Below are 21,621 nucleotides of genomic sequence, written 5' to 3' on the forward strand. Positions count from 1 at the left end.
CATGATGGGAAAAGAAGTCCACAACTTCTGGTAGGCCGAAGGTTAGCCATCAGTGTGACCAAAAAAAAAAAAAAATAGGAGTTCAAGTGTGTGTTTGGAGGGGAAAGACATTAGGGGTAAAGATTTAGCAAAAATATAAAAAAATATATTGTAGCAACAACACTGCAATGCAGCTTGTTGATGCAAAAAAAAAAAAAAAAAAAAAAAAAAAAAATATATGGCAAACAAAAAAACACCTATGTCTTAACTGAACACTGGAGATTTAAAAACAAAAAAAAACCTAGTTAACCACACGGTGGTTATGGGGAATTTCAAACCCCCCCCTAGTTGAAGGATGATTTCAGATCGCAGGCTTGTATTTTGCATCCTATGTTTGAAGAAACTCTGGCTGGACTCTTGCCACCTTCCGCTGTTCTTTGATGTGAGTCTTTGGGCACTGCATCTCACACCAGCTGATGGGAACCATGCTTGCACCTTAGGAAGGAAACAAAAAAATTATATTGAGTATTAAAATATCAGTGTCAAAAAATACAATTATATGAAGAAGACTATTAGTATTGTATAGTCTCAATGTAATTTAAAGATAAAAAAAGAAAAGATGTATTCCCAGAGGGTTGCAAACATTCATTTAGGGATTGTTCCCCAAAATTTAGGATTGATCCTAATATTGAACAAAATGGATATAAAAGGGGTATTCTAACAAAATGGATATAAAAGGGGAATTCTAAGCAATTTATCTACTGCAGCTCACTGTATTGATTATGTTAAAAAGTGTCCTGGCATCATCTTTAATGGCGAACCCTTGAAGAGAAGCTCTTTCTGGTGTCTGGGGACCTTCACTCTTTGCTGCAGAGATAATTTGGAATAATAATATAATGATTCAAAGTTTCGCCACCATCCAGGTATAACAAAAGGGACAGTGATAATGAGGAAGTGTAAATTCTCCTTTATGAATGCAACAGAGGAAGGCGCAGTGCCGTGATTAACTGCACTTTATGTTGTACCGTTCCTTCATGGTTTGACATTAAACTGGTGGGTGACCACAACAGTGTGTCCTTTTAATTAAGGAAAATCTACAATAAATAAAAAAAACACTAACTAAATAAATACCTATTCCTGTCATTAGGTATTAAGGGCCTACTAAGTTCTATATTGATATATATTAAACTCACCTGCTTCACTGTGCGCCACCACCACTCCAAGCTCATTCTCAGCTGTGGTTAAAAGATAATTAGACTGTGCATCTCCCAGAGATATCTAATACATCGAATTTCAGGAAACCAGAAACTGGTGAATGCCCAGGCACAAATATAGTCTGTACAAAGCAACCATAGGAATAATATTTTCCACACTACTTCCATTTATAATAAGCCTGCAATTATAGCTTTTGTGTATCCCACTGATTTTATACTGCAGTTAGAAGGGTGTTGTGGTTTTAATATTAAATACTGTAAAATAATGCAAACATTAGTTTCATAGGTCTAATAGTATTTGTAGACATTTCTCACAGTCCTATGACTGTAAATGGCTGTGCCATTTTATTCCCTTATTCCTACTGTAAACCGTAATACGCAAGGCAGAAAAACTAGCATTGTGTAGGCTATTGACTTACAATATATTTTTACGCAAATATAAAATTAAGCCCTGCGCTCAAACTCCCATCACTCCTGGGCGGCAGCAATAAATTTAGTATACATCAGCCCTAATACATACAATAAAAACCGAAGGAAAAAAAGTGTTACTTGCACACTATACCAAATACCTGTGCACATTTAAACAACTGGCGGTTTTATTAGTGTCACTCCTATGGCCATTTAAGTGTAAGCTCTCCAGCCATGTCAAAACCTCATAGAGGGAGACCTACACTAACAAGTCACCATGCTGTCTACAGCTACACGGCAAAATATCTAATGAGACAGAAAGGGGTATTTTTCTAAACCCTTACACACTTATTAAAGGGACTCTCCAGCCAAGCCTCTTTACGCACCTGGTTCCAGCACCCGGAGCCTCGTGAAGCCCCGCCCCCTATTTCGGCGAAATGACTAAATAGGCGGGCGCGAGCAATCAGACGCTTCCATTTGGAAGCGTCATTGCTCCCTTGTGTGCATGCGCGGCTTCGCCGCCCTCTGAAGTCCTGAGCGCACTACCGCGCATGCGCGCGGCCGCGAGCTGAGTGACAGCTCAGCTCGCGTTCTTTGCCCGCCCCCCTCCTCTGCTGACAGGCTGGAGAGAGAAGGCGCGCACACAGTGCCTTCTCTCTCCTGCACACGTCAGACGTATTTTAATACGTCTGACGTGTACAGGGCCTTTTTAGGGCCCTGCATGATAGGAAGTCCCTCTGGTGGCCGTCTGAGTGACGGCCACTGGAGGTATTCCTATCAATGTAAACACTGTATTTTCTCTGAAAATACAGTGTTTACATTAGATTGCCTGCAGGGAGCTATAGATCATACTTGAACAACTACATTAACCCCTTAAGGACGCATGACGGAAATTTTCTGTCATTGCAGCACTCCCCTTAAGGACGCTGGACGGAAAATTTCCGTCCAAAATGAAAATTAACCCCTGATTGCCACAATCGCGGCAATCGTGGGGTTAATCTTCCTGTAGTGTGTCTCCCTATCGGAGGCACACTACCATGGGCTGTTTCACTGATTCAGCCCATGTGATCGCTCTGACCGGGAGTCAGAGTGATCACACGTGCTGCAGTGAAACCCGATCTGTTTCCCGGCAGCTCCGTGTGAGCTGTGAACAGCAGAGAGACAGATCGGTGCTGATCTTTCTCTCTGGCTGTAAAAAAAAAAGTTAGTTACAAAATCCCACCCCCCCTCACCTCTTTCAAATAAAATTTAACCCCTTCCCTGCCCTTTGATCACTGCCTGCAGTGATCAAAATACAGATCACAGTATTTCACTGTGATCTGATTTTTTTCTTTTAACCCCTGAGGGTTAACTTTTATTTTTTTTAATCCTCAGGGGTTAAATGTATTTAATTAATTCGTTTAAATATTTTAAAATATTTATTTATTTAGCTAAGGTGGGTAGAAGTTAGTGGGAAATTTGGGGATTTACGGTTAGGCTAGTTAGGGGTTAAAAGTTAAAAAAAAAAACAATAAAAAGTTAAAAAACTTTTCAAAAGTTTAAACAAAGTTTTAAAATAGTAAAATAAGTTGTCAAAAGCTAAATAAAACTTTTTAAAAGTTAAAAATTTTTTTTTAAAAAGTTAAAAAAATGTTTAAAAAAGGGGGAAAATGCGCATTACCGCTACACTTGGTACAAGCTAGCGAAAAAATGATACCGCGGTAATGTTTCAAATATGCCTTTTGAAACACCCTGGGGTGTCTTCTTTAGGAAATGGTATGCCTTTGTGAAGTAAATGGAAAACAAAACCTATTAAAAAAAAATCCAAAGTGGGGCATGGACCCAGCGTAAAAAATCTACCTTGAATGGCTGTGTCTCAAATGTGCCCCTTCAACGTTGTCATATACCTGGTAAAGGTACATACGGGGGTATTGCTGTACTCAGATGACATAGCGGAGCAACATATGATGTATTCTACTGCTGTAACACATATAAGGTTTGCTAAATATATTTTACAAACTCATTGAGTATGTCAAAAAGGCATATAAAAAGCATATTACCACTACACTTGGTACAAGCTAGCGGAAAAATGATTTCACGCTAAGGTTCAAAATACATCTTTTGAAATACCCTAGGGTGTCTTCTTTAAGAAATGGTATGCCTTTATGGGGTAGCTGGAATAATTAACCTACAAACAAACCTCCAAAGTGGGGTATGGACACAGCGTAAAAATGTAAAGTTTGAAAAAACTTAAATGGCTGTGTCTCAAATGTGCCCCTTCAATGTCCGCATATACATGGCAAAGGTACATATGGGGGTATTGCTGTGCTCAGATGACACAGCTGAGCAAGATAGGAAGTATTATATAGCTGTAGCACACATAAGGTTTGCAAAATACACAGTACAAACTCACGGTATGTGTCAAAAAAGCAGAAAAAATGCTTATTACCACTACACTTGGTACAAGCTAGCAGAAAAATGATCCCCCACTAAGGTTCAAAATATGCCTTTTGAAATACCCTGGGATGTCTTCTTTAAGAAATAGTATGCTTTTATGGGATAGTTGGAATATATAGCCTGCTAAAAAACTTCAAAGTGGGGTAACAACACAGCGTAAAAATTCAAAGTTTGACAAAACCTGCAATGGCTGTGTCTGAAATGTGCCCCTTCAACGTCCCCATATAACTGGCAAAGGTACATACGGGGGTATTGCTGTACTCAGACAACATAGCTGAGCAACATATAAAGTATTATAAAGCCATAGCACACATAAGGTTTGCAAAATATACAGTACAAACTCACTGTGTGTCAAAAAGGCAGAAAAAAAATGCTTTTTACCACTGCACTTGATACAAGCTAACGGAAAAATTATCCCACGCTAAGGTTCAAAATTTGCCATTTGAAATACCCTTGGGCGTCTTCTTTAAGAAATAGTATGCCTTTTTGGTGTAATTGGATAAAGCAGCCTGCTAACATATTTAAAAATAGAATACGGACCCATTAAAACTCTCCATGTAAATTCACACTTAAAAACCTGAACTTATCACATCTCTTTCACAGCACTGTAACTTCACAAAATAGTGTCTGGGTCATACATTGGGCATATTGTTTTACTCAGAAGAGGTAACTGAGCATACTTAGGGGGAATTTATGACAGTGGCACTTATCAAATGTAAGAAATACCCAGCGAAAATGCAACATGTATGTAAAAAAAATTATTTTTTTTTTCTCACCACAAAATTTGAAATAAATTGGTGAAAACATGGTGGCAAGTTAAGGTATAATATATGCCTAATAAGATACCCTGGAGTGTCTGCTTTCTCAAATGGAAGGCCTTTATGGGGTTATTTGAACAGTCAGATGGCTATAATGCCACAAATTCAGACATATGACCATCTATGAAAATTCCAACTATAGAAACTGAAATAGCATGGTCTCCTATATGGCACTGTAGCTTCACAGAATAGGGGCAAAGGTATACAATGGGGGTATCGTTGTACTCAGCAGATGTAGCTGAACACAATATGGGGTTCTGTACAGGGATAGCACACACTAGATTTACGAAATACACATTACAAAAACCTTGTTATATGTGAATATGCCAAAATAGAGAAAAAACACAATTTTACTCCAATATTTAGCAGAGATTGGCGGTGAAATGGCTACGCAAAAAGTGTCAAACTAACCCTAGGTAAATAGCCTGTGATGTCTACTTTATATAAATATATACTTTTGTGTGGCAATTTTGTTTCCTGTAATGGGTATTAAACTTCCAAGACAAACATACCAACTTCTAAAATTGTTTCACATTGAAATTTTATTTTAGACCTTGTAGTTTGTGACCTGTAACTTTCAAAATAAACTGAAATCCTACACATATTATGAACTTGGTAAATCAAGACACATAAATGAATTGATTTTGATTACTTTTCCTAAGCTGTACATATTATGTACACATTATTATTGCCAAAACGTGGGGAAAAAAGCGTTTTTTTTTGGTTTTTCCACATTATTTTGCATTTTTTGTGTAATAAATGAGAATTTATACATGTATAGGTCACATCAAATTAAAGCCCTTTTTGTTGTCTAAAAAAACGGTATATCATATGTGTTGGTACAATAAATGAGAGAGATGCAAATTGCAGTTGAACACAAACAGCAAAAAATGCAAAAATTGCTTGTGTCCTTAAGGGTATGCCAGCTTCTGAAGCTGTGTCCTTAAGGGGTTAAGCTGTAGTTGTTCAGGTGACTATAGTGTCCCTTTAACCCTTAGTATGGAACACATTGGGTGGGTGACAGCATTGTAACATTGCTGTGTAATACAAAAGCAAATAAAAACATACAAAATTAAGCCCTATTCTCAAACTGCCACTACTCCTAAGTAATTTTATTGTATGTATTGGAGCTTATGTGTACTATAGTCATTGCTGCCGCCCAGAAGTAGTTGTAGTTTGAGCGCATTGTTTAATTTTGAATATTTGTATTTGCTTATGTATTACACAGCCAAGTTTCAGTGATGCAACCTACCCCATTGGTTCTCCTATTAAAGGATTATTATAATAATAATAATTAACCTCCAGTTATTTAAATGTGCATAGGTATTTGGGAAAGTGAGCAAGCAACTTTTTTCTTTGTTTTTGATTGTATGTTTTTCGGCAGTCTCCCTGCTTTAGAAAAAGGAGACAGATTAGCAGTTACAATTAATACAGTAAAATGTGTTTTTCAGTCTACTATTTAGAGGAGTTCTTATGCTCCATGATATTCTGTGTTTCACTGCCGTCAGGCCATACATACTAAAGGACAAATTAGAATGTCTGCGCATAGCGTCCTCAGACATTTGTACTGTGCATGACACTGCATCCCTGAAGTTTACTCAGTAGAATGTAGCCATGCAGCTTGACGTACAGTTTCTGTGATATACCGTTTACAGTCCTTCTGCAGAGATGCAGGCAAGCAGAAGAGATTCCTGCTTCATGTTAATTATTGCAAGGGCAACAGGGAAAGGTAACTAGGGCTTTATGTGGGAAATTGTATAAATATAAATACATATCATCCATTACATATTGTTGGAAGGTAAATGATTAAGAAATGAAATAAATAAATAAATAGGTTGCTACAAAAAAATAAATATATATTTTTCAGTAAGTAAAGCAAAAGGATACTACTTTGGACACAACAATATCTCCCGGACGAAAACTTTTGTATACCTCCACCTACAAGAGACAAAGACATTTTTAATGACAGGAAGAAAAAATACCAAATAACGGCCTGGAAACTAATGACAAATCTTCTACAATTTGTCGTAACTTTACAGATCTAATTGTGAACCTAATTTAACGAATGTAGTTAAATTACAGGAGTTGAACTACAAGTTCCATAATTATTAATCCCAGCCTCACCATGGACACTGTAGTTCAACAGCAGCTGCATCTAGCTAAAAATTAAATGCAATTAAAAAAAAGCTGACAAAGGAACTGTTAAAAGAAAACTCTGGGGGACTCCAGACCCCATAACAACTTCATCTTGATTAAGTTATTATGGGGGCTACAGACCTTTGGCGCAATCTGAATTTCCCAGTTTAGTTTGTTTCAAAATTAGTAAGACATTGGTAAACCTTCTAAAACAAACACCAAAACATATTTTGAGACAATTACCTTGTCTTTTTCAGTTGCTCTGATATCCTCTTTCCTACAAAAGAAACAAAAACAAACATAAATCAACTGTGTGTGTGTATGATGTAAAAAAAAAAAAACTCAACATTTTCTTTTTCTTTCTTTCTTAAACCCTTAACCCCTTAACGACCGCTGACGGTTCAGGACCGTCAGCGGTAAAACGTGCGTTTGGACCGCTGACGGTCCTGAACCGTCATAACGGTTTTGGGCTACTTACCTGATCGCCGTCGGTCCCACGGCGGCGATCAGTGCTCCACCCGGTCCAGGGGGGTTGCCTGTCTGCCCAGGCAGTCCCCCTTCGGCAGATCAGGACCCCACGGCCATGTGATCACTCGATCACATGACCGCAATAGGTGTCCATGTGTCTGCCTGCAGGGGGACTGTCTGTGCTGACAGGCAGTCTCCCTGCAAGTGAAAAATCCAAAATAAAGTGTAAAAAAAAAATCTGTGTAAAAAAAAAAAAATAATATGTGTATATATATGCTATATATACATGTATTATATCTATATATACCTATATATAATATATGTATATATATCATATATATAATGTCACACTAAGTGTATTTTTATATTTATATATACGTATATAATTATAAAAATACACTTATATTTAAATTACACACGAATATATACAATATATATAATAACTATATATATGGTATATATATATTATTATAAAATACAAATAATATGTTAATAAAAATAAATAACAAAAAATAAAAATAATTTTTAATAATTAAAAAAAAATTATATATATATATTCAGTTTTATTCTAACAGTATTTTGATATTGATATATATATATTTATATCAAAATATACTTAGAATGTAATGATATATATATCTATGTATAAATAAATAAATAAAAATAATACGAAATATACATATGTCCACATACATAATTACATAAATAATTTCATAAATATACACGTAGACGTCAAATATATAAATATGTATATATATTAAAATTCTACGTGCATATTTATGTAATATTTTTACCTAATTAAGTAATTTTAATGATTGCAATTTGAGGGACCTGCCTGCCAACCCAGGCCAAAAGTCCAGATAATTTAATTTGCTAGCACTGTGTTTAACCCTGTAACTTTCTATGACACCCTAAATCCTGTACATGGGGGTACTGTTTTACTCGGGAGACTTCGCTGAACACAAATATTAGTGTTTCAAAACAGTAAAACATATCACAGCGATAATATTGTCAGTGAAAGTGAAGTTTTTTGCATTTTTCACACACAAACAGCTCTTTCACTGAGGATATTATTGCTGTGATATATTTTACTGTTCTGATACACTAATATTTGTGTTCAGCGAAGTCTCCTGAGTATAACAGTACCCCACATGTAGAGGTTTTATAGTGTTTGTGAAAGTTACAGGGTCAAATATAAGGCTTGATTTTACTTTTTTTTTTTTTATTGAAATTTGTCAGATTGGTTAGGTTGCCTTTGAGAGCGTATGGTAGCCAAGGAATGAGAATTAGCCCCATGATGGCATACCATTTGCGAAAGAAGACAACCCAAGGTATTGCAAATGGGGTATGTTCAGCTTTTTTTAGTAGCCACTTAGTCACAAACACCGGCCAAAGTTAGCGTTTTTTGCATTTTTAACACACAAACAAATATAAATGCTAACTTTGGCCAGTGTTTGTGACTAGGTGGCTACTAAAAAAAACTGGACATACCCCATTTTGAATACCCTGGGTTGTCTACTTTAAAAAATATGTACATGTTAGGTGTGTTTCGGGGATTTATGACAGATAACGGTGTAACAATGTCACTATTGATACATTTAAAATATATATATATTGAAACAGCAATTTCCTACTTGTATTTATAGGCCTATAACTTGCAAAAAAAAGCAATAAAGCATGTAAACACTGGGTGTTTTTAAACTCGGGACAACATTTTGAATCTATTTAGCAGTTTTTTTCATTAGCTTTTGTAGATAAGTAAAAGATTTTTCAAGTAAAAGTCCAAAAACATGTTTTTTTTTTTTTTTTTTCACCATATTTTTTTTTTTTTTTTTTAAATACAATATATGACATAATATATATACTGGTATGTAAAGAAAGCCCTTCTTGTCGTGAAAAAAACAGTATATAACTTGTATGGGAACCGTAAATGAGAGAGCGGAAAATTACAGCTAAACACAAACACCACAAAAGTGTTAAAACTGCTCTGGTCCTTAACGTACAAACATCGCAAAAACAGGCCGGTCCTGAAGGGGTTAAGGACTGAGCCAAATGTACACGTTGTGATCAAAACAAAACGTAAACAAAACCTGGAATTTGCGCTATATGTCTGTCCAACCGTAATTCACCTCTTTCATATGAAGTGCACCCACACTTATTATATATCTTTTATTTAGGGGAAATAGGGCTTTCATTTCACATCAAATATTTATATCTGAAACATAATGTAATATGAATAATATAAAAAACTGAGAAATTAAGAAATTGTTATTTTTCAAGTTCTGCGTGGCATTTTAATTGTTAATCACTTAATACTGTTCGTTTTTACTGCATTAAATTACTCATATTTGTATTCAGTGATGTCTTACAAGTACAGAAGTACCCACTATGTACAGGTTTTATGGTGTTTTGAAGAGTTACAGGGTCAAATATTAGCATTTTTACACATTGAAACTTGCCATGCTGGTTTGCCGGGCTTATGCTGCCTTTGGGACTGTATGAGAGTCAAGGAATGAAAATTAACCCCAGCACGGCATACCATTTGTAAAAGTAGACAACCAAGGGTATTATTCAAAATAGGGGAAGGTCCAGTCTTTTGTAGTACACAAACACCCTTGAGGAAGGCAGTCAGGAGGGCTTGTGTTTCTGCCAGAATAGGCTTGTGTAAGTTGTGGTTATTGCCATTGCTTTATTTATTTGCCTTATTGTTGTGACTTTAATTTTAGTTGTTTTTTTTGCTCCATTTGATGTTTTACTTTGTGTTTGTTACACCCTGTGTGGTCTAATAAAACATTTATGTGTATGTGCAATCTCTTCTTTATTACATTGGATTTCGTTTGGGCATTTGAGAGAGTGCTGTGGAGTATTGGCACCTAGTTATATGTATTTCAGCATATGATCTCTCCATACGGTGTTGTTGTTACAGTCTTTTGTAGTAGCCACTTGGTCACAAACTCTGGCCAAAATTAGCATTCATATTTGCCTTTTACATTTTTCACAATTTCTTTGGTATTAATATATGGATTAATACCAAAACACAGTAAGAATTAAATTATATATGTATAATATGCTAATCATGTGTTTTCATTAACCTATAATATATTATACATGTATAATTCATGTAAATTGTTTGAATGTGTTTTACTAACTTTATTTTAATTTTCAGGCACTAGGGGGACTGCCTGAGCACTCAGGCAGTCTCAAAGACTGCTTTGCGGCCGTGTGATTGCGACACCAGTCGCGATCACATGGCCCTGAAGGGCCGAAATGGAAGCAGGAGGACTGCCCGTCTCGAGAGGTAGTCCCCCTGGGCCGGGATCGTTGCTCTAAGTAACTGTGCAGGGACAGGGGAGCCAACAATCGTTATGGAGTACTATGTCGCTCTAACCGCATTTAAGCTCACTAAATGCGGGGCGGCATAGTACAGGTTAAAGTATTCCATAGAAGGATAAAATTGCTCCCAACAAAACCATGAAACAATGAACAAATCACACACGCCAAGTTATAGCATCTACAATCAATCAGCAGTCGAAAATACCATAAAACAAACCTTATAGTGCCTCTAAACGTTGTCTTCAGAGCTGTTGATCCAATATACATGATCTGAACTTTAGCAAACCTGGCATTAATGCTCATCACCTATTAAAGAGACCACACAATTGAAATATCTTCCTGAATTATCCTTATTACTATCATTACAACTTATTACACAACATTGAATCCCTTAAAATACATGTTGTAATAATCTGATTCTTAAAAGAACATTAAAAGCACTACAGCGTACAGTAATGGTTGCGACACCAGGAATACCCTGGCACACCCCTCCTTGCAATTACCTCTTACTTGCTTCTGCTGGACACTGCTTACCACCTCTAATACTTCCAAAAGAGAGCCGAAAGTTGCTGCTCAGGAGCTTCAAGTAGTTTGCCTGAGCCTGCAGTGCACGGCTAGCTCAGATAGAGAACGTCCAGCTCTATGTCAGAAGCACTGTAGGCGGAATGCTTCCTAAAATGGTTTGACTACTTACAATTGGGGGTGCCAAGGCAGTCCTGGCACCATAACCATTACAATAAGCTGTATGGGATATGATGCTTTGAGTGTTTTCAAATGCAGAATGTCCTACAATTTTAGCAACAACAAGCAATCTATGCTAAAAAAACAAAACACCCCAGATGTTTCCAGATCAGTATAGGGCCTTTCAGCTTTGAATATCACTTGCAAAATGTAAAAAAGTTGCACGTGAGCTGAATATTATTCTCGTTTTGTAGATTGACAGTCAGTTTAAATATAATAAATTGTACCTTGCAATTGTACTGTGTCTACACACAAAGCATCAAGGGCAAATAAATGGGACAAGTCTGTTACATACGAGAAAGCATCTTCCACTTGTGATGTTTTCTCAGTACAGAAATGATAGTCACCATGTAATTGTATCAAAACATGTAATGTGTCAATAAAAGTTAGTGATGATAAAAAATAAAATAAACAAAGCTGGTCAAAGCAAGTAATGCAAACAGCACTTCACCGGATTCATTTCAAATAAGTTTTGCACAGATAGTTGGAAACGATTGTATATAAATATGAATAAAATATTACATAAAGTGTATTCATAACACAATCTGTTCAAGTGTACAGTTTTACTTCTCACCTTGCATGTTACGATAGAACCTATATCTGGCAGAAGATGTGAGTCAGTGTCTCGCACTACAGAAATAACTGGCAACTGAAAAAGAAAGATGGCAGAGTGACATATTGAAAAAATAAAATCCCAATATTTAGTTAAAGGGATTCTCCAGTGCCAGGAAAACATATTAGTTTTCCTGGCACTGCAGGACCCTATAGTGCCCATCTCCCTCCCAAGTTGCTGAAGGGGTTAAAACCCCCTTCAGTCACTTACCGGAGTCCAGCGCCAAGTTCCCTCGGCGCTCGGTCAGGCACCGCCTACTCTCCTCCCCCGCCGATGTCAACCGGCGGGGGAGACACAATGCGCATGCGCATCAATGGCTGCACACGCGCATTAGACCTCCCCATATGAAAGCATTTTATAATGCTTTCCTATGGGGTTTCTGGCGACGCTTGAGGTCCTCATGCATAGTGTTGTAAAACACACTTTTCGTGTTCTAAGAATACGGAAGTCCCTCTAGTGGCTGTCTGATAGACAGCCACTAGAGGAGGACTTAACTCTGCAAGGTAATTATTGCAGTTTATGAAATCAGCAATAATTACACTTGCAGGGTTAAGGGTAGTGGGAGTTCGCACCCCGACCACTCCAATGGGCAGAAGTGGTCTGGGTGCCTGGAGTATCCCTTTAAATGGATCTCAGCAATACCACTGTTGCTGACATAGTGATTATAGTGCATTCCCCCAGTTAATGGTAAAACCATTTGAGCAGTACTGTACAACCAGTATTTTGTATTTACAAAATTAAGAGCAGGTGCCGGGCCGACGCAACCGGCACCTGCTCTTAATTTTGTAAAGACAATTTTGAATAGTGTTCTTTTAAATGGACATTCTAAGCACCAAAATCAATATGGATTAATGTTGAGGTATAATATATATAATAATTGTCTAGGAGGAGAATCCTATTGGTGCAGTGTGGCGATTACTTGCCTGTGCAGTGGGACCCTTAATGTTTCTGCATCATCCTAGTGATCTCAGAAGAATGAAGTGGCAGCTGTGGCAAGACCAGGATACCCCCGGATGAGAGGCGAGTTTAACTTTATTATTTAAATTTGGAAAAGGAGGCCCAATAACCTAAAGGCATCTGGAACCAATTTATAAATAGATATATTCTTACCAGGCCATTGTCCGTTTTCTTTACTACGTATCCAGAAAGGGAGGAAAAAATGTAGCCATGCTTGCAATATGTGCCATAACCAGGAGAACAATCCTCAAGGCTGCATAATCTTTCTCCTAAAAAAATACGGAAATTCACAACAGATTATCTTTCATGTTTGTGCATTACACCTTTAATATGCATTTACTAACAGGCCAATTATGTCTGCATAACAACCCTGCAATAAAAGAGCAAATCAAGTTGAATGTGGAAGTTAAAAACATAAATTTTTTACTTACCGTAAATTTATTTTTCCTGAAGATTAGAGGCAGTGATTTACCAATGGGGGATTTCTAATCTGGAGGGAAAAAACAGGCAGGCAATTCTCCAAATTCTTTAACACCCTTCCCCTAATTGAATCCTTTCCTTTAAATCCAAACTCACCTTGAACAACACAAGAAAATACACAAGCCAAGTACCTGCAAATCTCTGAGTTTATTAGAAAAAAAGGGGGGGAAATATAGCACTGCCTCTAATCTTCAGGAAAAATAAATTTACGGTAAGTAAAAATTTATGTTTTTCCCTTCAGATTAGAGGCAGTGCTTTACCAATGGGATATGACAAAGCAATTCCTAAGGGCGGGATTTATTTCACCACTGCTTGAAGCACCTTACGCCCAAAAGCTGCATCTTCTGAGGCCAGTATGTCTAACCTGTAATGTTTCGAGAATGTATGCAGTGAAGACCAAGTAGCTGTTGAACAAATCTGAGAAGGTGTAGCTGCCGCTCGCAGAGCCCAGGATGTAGATATAGCTCTAGTTGAATGGGCCTTTATGGGGCCTGCAATTTCCGTGCCACTTGTGGAATAAGCCAAAAGAATACAATCCTTCAGCCACCTAGCCAGAGAACTCTTTGAAGCCTTTATACCCTTCCTTGTGCCATTGACCAAGACAAAAAGACTGTTATCCCTCCTAAAGGATTCAGTAGATTTAAGATATTGCATAAGACATCTCTTCACGTCTAGGCAGTGAATTTTTCTTTCCAAGGTATTAGAAGGATTTGGACAAAAAGTAGGCAAAACAACTTCTTGGTTGATGTTAGAAGAAGTCAGAACCTTAGGGATAAACGAGGGGTCGAGCTTTAAAACCACCTTGTCTTGCTGAAAAACCAAAAACGGAAAATTTGCTCGAAGAGCTTGGATTTCACCCACTCTCTTGGCTGATGTGATTGCCACCAAAAATACATTTTTTAACGATATAATCTTCAGAGACGCCTCCTCTATCGGTTCAAAGGGTGGCTCACAAAGAGCGGATAAGGCTAAATTTAGATCCCAGGGTGGACAGGTTTCCCTGATGTTGGGAACCAAATGGGCCAGAGCCCTGAAGAACCTTGTTATCAGAATGTTTGAGGCTAAACATCTGAAAGAAAAGAAACTGATCGCAGAAACTTGTAATTTTAACGAAGCTGGCTTTAAACCCTTTGCAAATCCCATCTGAAGGAATGTGAGAATCTTCTGGATGGAGGCTGAAACAGGGTTCACTTTAAACCTGCAACACCACTGACAAAATTTCTTCCAAATCCTGGAGTAAATTTTAGACGTAGATTCTTTGTTAGTAGCCAATAACATTTTTATAACCTCAGGATCTAGACCTTTACTCTCTAAAATCTGGAGTTCAGATACCAAGCCGTCAACTGGAATCTCTGAAGGGTTGGAAGAGGCACCATGGCGTGTTCTAAAATTTCTTCTGATAGAGGAAGTTTCCAAAAAGTGGCCCCTGGTACATTTAGAAGAACCGAAAACCAACTTCGTCTTGGCCACCAGGGAAGGATTATGATAATCCTTACTCTTTCCATGGCACTGATAGAGCATCTATGATATCTGGATTGTCTGCAAGGTTCAGAGATGCAAAACGTCTTGTCTTCCTGTTTGTCCTGGAGGCCATAAGGTCTATTTCTGGACAACCGAAGCGGACTGTAATAAGCTTGAAAATTCTGCACGAAAGGGACCAATCTGTTTGCTTCAAGTGATGACGGCTCAGGGTGTCTGCTAATACGTTGAATTTTCCTAAAATGTGAACCGCTGAGATTGATCAAAGGTGAACTTCTGACCATAGCATGATCTTTGAACATAGACTTTCCAACTTCGTTGATCTTGTACCTCCTTGTTTGTTCAAAAACGCCACTGTCGTTCGATTGTCTGAACGTATCTGAATATGCTGATCTTTTATCAGGAACTGAAATGCCAAGAGAGCCATCCACACGGTCTTCAATTCCTTGAAATTTGAGGAAGTTCTCGCATCCTTTTCTTGCCAACACCCTTGCTTCTTTAGGTCTCCCAAATGGGCCCCCCAGCCTAGTGCCGAGGCGTCTGTAGTTATTATTCTGAAGGACTTCATTTGGAATGAAAGACCTGCTTGCAGGAATCGAGACGAGGTCCACCAATGAAGACTCCTCAACGTTAGATTGTTGAATTTCATGAGCCCGTCCAGGCCGTCTGTCTGTCGATTCCAGACTTGTAGAATGTTTCTCTGAAGAGGCCTCATTCTGGCTTTTGCCCAACCGACTGCAGGGATCGAAGCTGTAAAAAGACCCAGTAAACTCATTGCTTCTCTGACTGAAAAAACACCTTTTTCCCTGAGCTTCTGAATTGATTGTGTTATCTTTATCTTCTTCTTTTCCGGCAGGAAAATCTTCATAGAGATTGAGTCCAAAATTAGACCTAAGAACTGAATCCTTTGAACCGGCACTAATTCCGACTTGCTGAAATTTATTAGCCAGCCATGCGTTTGAAGAGCTTGTAGAGCTGTACAAAGGTCTAATTTTAGTTGTTCTTATGACTCTGCAATCAAAAGCCAGTCGTACAAATAAGGGATTACATAAATCCCCAAACCTCTTAGGTATGCTGAGATGACTACTAGAAGCTTTGTGAATACCCTGGGTGGAGATGACAGGCCGAATGGCAGGGCCTTGAATTGGTAATGCCTGGTTACCGATTGGATGCAGACCGCAAATCTTAGAAGCCTTTTGCTGGATTCTGCTATGGGCACGTGAAGATAGGCATCTTTAAAATCCAGGGACGCAAACCAATTTCTTGGTTGAATAAGAAGTGTAGCTGATTTTATTGTTTCCATCCGGAACTTCTTTTTTATAATACACCTGTTTACGACTGTTAGGTCTAATATGGGTCTGAAAGAGCCATCTGGTTTTGGCACCAAAAACAGCCTTGAATAAGTGCCTTGATGTCTTTCTCTTAGAGGAACCTCTTCCACAACTCTTTTCTGTAGGAGTCTTGATACTTCTTGCATCAAAGTTATCTCGGTTTCTGGAGAATGAACCTTGGAACATAAGAACATTTTCTTTGGGGTATTTGACAGTTCCAGAGCGTACCCGCACTTTTTTACTGAGAGAACCCAGCGATCTGATGTCGTCCTTTCCCAGTGATTTAGAAAGTGCATCAACCTTCCTCCCATTGGCCTGGTGTCACAACATTTTATTTCTCTTGTCTGTGAATCTTTCTTTCTTCCTATAATCGAAAACCCTCTTTTGTTGACCCCTGTAGTTGTTCCTGCAAAAGGAACTTCTAAATGAGGGATGAGTCCCCGATTTACGGTTCCAAAACTGTTTATGGGATTCAGGCAAAGCCTTCCTGCCTTCCTTCATTTGTTTTAACAGATCATCCAATTTAGAGCCGAATAGTCTTCCAGATTCAAAGGGTAAGTCACATAAGGAATTTTTAGATGCTGCGTCAGCTGACCAGTTCCTAAGCCAAAGTGCTCTTCTAGCTACTGTCGTAAGACCCAAATTCTTAGCAGATAGTTTCAGACTTTCTGAAGAAGCATCTACCAAAAAATCTGCCGACATTTTAATATTTTTTAACAGCTTTACTGGATCTTCCTTAGATTTTCCTGCATAAATCTTCTCTAGTTCTTCTAGCCAATGTTTTTGGGCTTTAGCCACAGATGTTCCTGCAATAAGAGCTTTTGTTTGGGCCGCTGAGGAGACAAACATCTTCTTTAAGGATGAGTCCATGCGCTTTTCCATGACATCCCTTAGCCCACTCGAGTCCCCAATAGGTAACGTAGTTTTCTTTCCTATTTGTGCTATAGGAACGTCCACTACAGGGACTGTATCCAACTGGCAGTCCTGGTCTGCTTCTATGGAAACAAGTGTTTTAAAATAAAAAGTTTGTGGCTTGGGAACTTCCATTCTCTTAAAACCAACTCCTTAAGCTGTGGGTGTAAAGGGAAAACTTTAGTCTTTTTTCCTGACACCCCATTCTCCAAAATGCTCTGCACTTCCTTTATTAGTTTCCCAATGGCTTCTTCTGGAAATGCAAATTCCTCATCCGATGAATCACTACCGGAATCCTCACCAGAATCAGAAGCACAGGTACCTGAGCTTGTATCTGAATCTTCCCATGATCTCAGTCTTTTCTTTGAATGCTTTACTATCTGTAAATCCTGGGCAACCGAAGCCTGGGCTGTCTGTATAGCTGCCGACTGCATATCCACAAAAGTTTGCTGCATACTCTGCTGTAACCAGCTGAGAAATGTGGACATTTCAGATTTTTTCGCTTCCTCTGAAGCTTCTTTAGAACATAGCGAGCAAAGCTTCTTTTTATAACCATCTGGCATAGGTTGGCAACATACAGAGCAACTTAAATGCTTGGCTTTTGATGTACATTTCCACTTTTCTGATGATTTATCCGGAATCTCAGGATTAGACATACTGAGGAAAGAAAAGAAAGGGAAAAAATAAAATTAAAAATTAATTATTATTTTTTCCCTTTAAGATTCAGGCTAGAGCCATTTAAAATTAAAGCTAAAATGTCTTACCTTAAATGGCCGCACAGTGTGTTGGAGGGCAGGTGAGAAACACACTTGCAACAGTTCTGAGAGCTCCTGGCAAACAGGTTGCTGCTGGTAAGTTGCTCCTTTAAGTCCTGTCAGCCACTGAACCAAAACGCCGAGTTCAGAATTGGCGCCTGAATCTAGTTTCGCATGTGCATAGCGCTCCGCGAAACCCCGGTGGAACGCAACGCAACCTGTGCGTGTGTTCCACCGCCAGGACCTCCCAGCCGACGCACGCCTGCGTCCTTCGTCTGACCGGCACCTGGCGCGGACGAGACGGCATAAAAACACAGGCAAACCCCGCCGTCCGGCGTTTTAATTTATACTTACCCAAGAAAGGAAGCAGAGCCTCCCGAGCCTCAGCCCTTCTCACCTGCTTCCTTGGAGAAAAAACCTGCCTAACCTCCCCTGGGGTTATTCAAGTTGAGTTTGGATTTAAAGGAAATGATTCAATTAGGGGGAGGGTGTTAAAAAATTTGGAGAATTGCCTGCCTGTTTTTTCCCTCCAGATTAGAAATCCCCCATTGGTAAAGCACTGCCTCTAATCTGAAGGGAAAAACACATTTTGAATAATTACATTTAAAATGTGTTCGAGATTGTTAAAGGGGAACCATTTCTCTGGAAATTACACCACTTAATAAAATATTGATAATCACCTTGCATCATTTTCTCAAAAGTTTATAAAAATACTGATTTCAATAAAAAAATCAAAACTTTTATAATTGGGAGGAGAAGAACAATCCCTGGCTCTATACCTACCTACACAGTGAGCACTATATTTGGTTTTATTTCTCCCTCTATACTGAGGACTCCCTCCATTTGTCAACACCTATATCCTACCAGTGGGGGATTGACGCCACTGAACGCCAGTTATACCAGAGCTAGCTCTAGCTCTCCAATAGGAGAGTGTAATACCTTCTTGATTTGTAGAAGGAACGTCATATTCTTAAGTTGCAGCCTTCACTGTCTTTTAGCTTCCTACTGATCACTAAGCGCTGAACCCACCACTGTTTGTTCGACAGCTAGCATGTGCCTGCATTCCCCCATTCTCAGTGACACTACAGAGTTAGGAATACAGCTTTGTATGATTCACGTGATTCAGACCTCACAAAATAGCTGTTAAATGAAATGTCAATGAAAGATAATTAAGAAATATGCATAAAGTGACAGTTCCTCGTTTATGTAACTCCTGACACCAGCCTTCTTTTGTCAAGGATCATATATTACAATGTTTTGCTTCATACTACAAACTCTTGCAAAGTACTTAAAGGGAAACTCCAGTGCCAGAAAAACGATCCGTTTTTCTGGCACTGGAGGGTCCCTCTCCCTCCCACCCACCAATCCCCGGTTACTGAAGGGGTAAAAACCCCTTCAGTCACTTACCTGGGACAGCGGCGATGTCCCTCGCTGCTGTCTCCGCCTCCGCGACGCTCCTCCTAGTGCTTACGTCGGCCGGTGGGCGAGACTAATCTCGCTCACCGGCCGAGGAGACCTAATGCGCATGCGCGGAAATGCCGCGCATGCGCATTACGTCTCCCCATAGGAAAGCATTGAAAAATCATTTCAATGCTTTCCTATGGGGTTTTGAGCGACGCTGGAGGTCCTCACACAGCGTGAGGACGTCCAGCGACGCTCTAGCACAGGAAACCTGTGCTAGAAACAAGGAAGTGACCTCTAGTGGCTGTCTAATAGACAGCCACTAGAGGTGGAGTTAACCCTGCAATGTAAATATTGCAGTTTATGAAAAACTGCAATAATTACAGTTGCAGGGTTAAGGGTAGTGGGAGTTGGCACCCAGACCACTCCAATGAGCAGAAGTGGTCTGGGTGCCTGGAGTGTCCCTTTAAAGTATGAAATATGTGCTCTCCTATGATGTTTGTGTGTGTGTTATGTGTTCCCTTTTCCTGTAATATATGTGTGTGTTATGTGGTCCCTCTCCCTGTAATATATGTGTGTTATGTGGTCCCTCTCCTATATTAGTGTGTGTGTTGTGTGTCTGTCTTCAATGATATTATTGTGTGTGTTATGTGTGTCCGTCTCCTATGATATTAGTGCGTGTGTTATTTGTGTCACTCTCCTATGATATTAGTGTGTGTGTTGTGTGTCTGTCTTCTTTGATATTATTGTGTGTGTTATGTGTGTCCGTCTCCTATGATATTAGTGCGTGTGTTATTTGTGTCCGTCGCCTATGATATTAGTGCGTGTTATGTGTGTCCGTCGCCTATGATATTAGTGCGTGTGTTGTGTGTCCGTCTCCTATGATATTAGTGCGTGTGTTATGTGTGTCCGTCTCCTATGATATTAGTGCGTGTTATGTGTGTCCGTCTCCTATGATATTAGTGCGCGTTATGTGTGTCCGTCTCCTATGATATTAGTGCGTGTGTTATGTGTGTCCGTCTCCTATGATATTAGTGTGTGTATTATGGGAGTCTCTCTCCTATGATATTAGTGTGTGTATTATGGGAGTCTCTCTCCTATGATATAAGTGTGTGCATTATGTGTGCTCTCTCCAATGATATTAGTGCACGGCTTGACAGATTTGTTTGGAATCTAGGAGCCAGCTAAACAAGTTGGCAAGAAAATGCAATTCTTAAAGGGACACTATAGTCACCAGAACCACTACAGCTTGATGTAGTTGTTCTGGTGTCTATAGCCTGTCCCTGCAGGCATTTTAGTGTACACACTGCCTTTTCTGTAAAAAGGCAGAATTTACATTGCTGCTTAGTAACACCTCTAGGAACAGTCACTCAGACGGTCACTAGAGTCCTGGGTCACTGCTGCACCACGCGCTCCTGCGGCCAGGCCGCCTGCCTCCATGCTCCCGCGGCCGCCCCCCTCCATGCTCCTCAGGACGGCCGCATCCCAAGCGCCAGGGCGAAATTTTTAGTCCTATGATATTAGTGTTATGTTTGCCCTCTCCTATGATATTAGTGTTATGTGTGCCCTCTCCTATGATATTAGTGTTATGTGTGCCCTCTCCTATGATATTAGTGCTATGCGTGCCCTCTCCTATGATATTAGTGCTATGCGTGCCCTCTCCTATGATATTAGTGCTATGTGTGCCCTCTCCTATGATATTAGTGTTATGTGTGCCCTCTCCTATGATATTAGTGCTGTGTGTGCCCTCTCCTATGATATTAGTGCTGTGTGTGCCCTCTCCTATGATATTAGTGCTGTGTGTGCCCTCTCCTATGATATTAGTGCTGTGTGTGCCCTCTCCTATGATATTAGTGCTATGTGTGCCCTCTCCTATGATATTAGTGCTATGTGTGCCCTCTCCTATGATATTAGTGCTATGTGTGCCCTCTCCTATGATATTAGTGCTATGTGTGCCCTCTCCTATGATATTAGTGCTATGCGTGCCCTCTCCTATGATATTAGTGCTATGCGTGCCCTCTCCTATGATATTAGTGTTATGTGTGCCCTCTCCTATGATATTAGTGTTATGTGTGCCCTCTCCTATGATATTAGTGCTGTGTGTGCCCTCTCCTATGATATTAGTGCTATGTGTGCCCTCTCCTATGATATTAGTGCTAT

General features: G+C 39.2%; 1 protein-coding gene across 1 annotated transcript in view; it reads right to left on the reverse strand.

Annotated features, from left to right (window-relative positions):
* Window positions 1-212: 212 nt before the first annotated feature.
* EXOSC1 (exosome component 1) overlaps window positions 213-21,621 on the reverse strand; it is a 24,402-nt gene continuing 2,993 nt past the window's right edge. The window contains exons 2-8 of the mRNA XM_063435313.1: window positions 13,257-13,372; window positions 12,108-12,182; window positions 11,010-11,098; window positions 7,235-7,268; window positions 6,743-6,793; window positions 1,173-1,257; window positions 213-474 (exon numbers count right to left, since the gene is read on the reverse strand). Coding sequence (XP_063291383.1) covers window positions 368-474; window positions 1,173-1,257; window positions 6,743-6,793; window positions 7,235-7,268; window positions 11,010-11,098; window positions 12,108-12,182; window positions 13,257-13,372 — 557 coding nt within the window. The 3' untranslated portion in view covers window positions 213-367. The remainder of the gene's footprint in view (window positions 475-1,172; window positions 1,258-6,742; window positions 6,794-7,234; window positions 7,269-11,009; window positions 11,099-12,107; window positions 12,183-13,256; window positions 13,373-21,621) is intronic.

This window comes from Pelobates fuscus, chromosome 10, assembly GCF_036172605.1.
Source record: "Pelobates fuscus isolate aPelFus1 chromosome 10, aPelFus1.pri, whole genome shotgun sequence".
Lineage (NCBI taxonomy): Eukaryota > Metazoa > Chordata > Amphibia > Anura > Pelobatidae > Pelobates > Pelobates fuscus.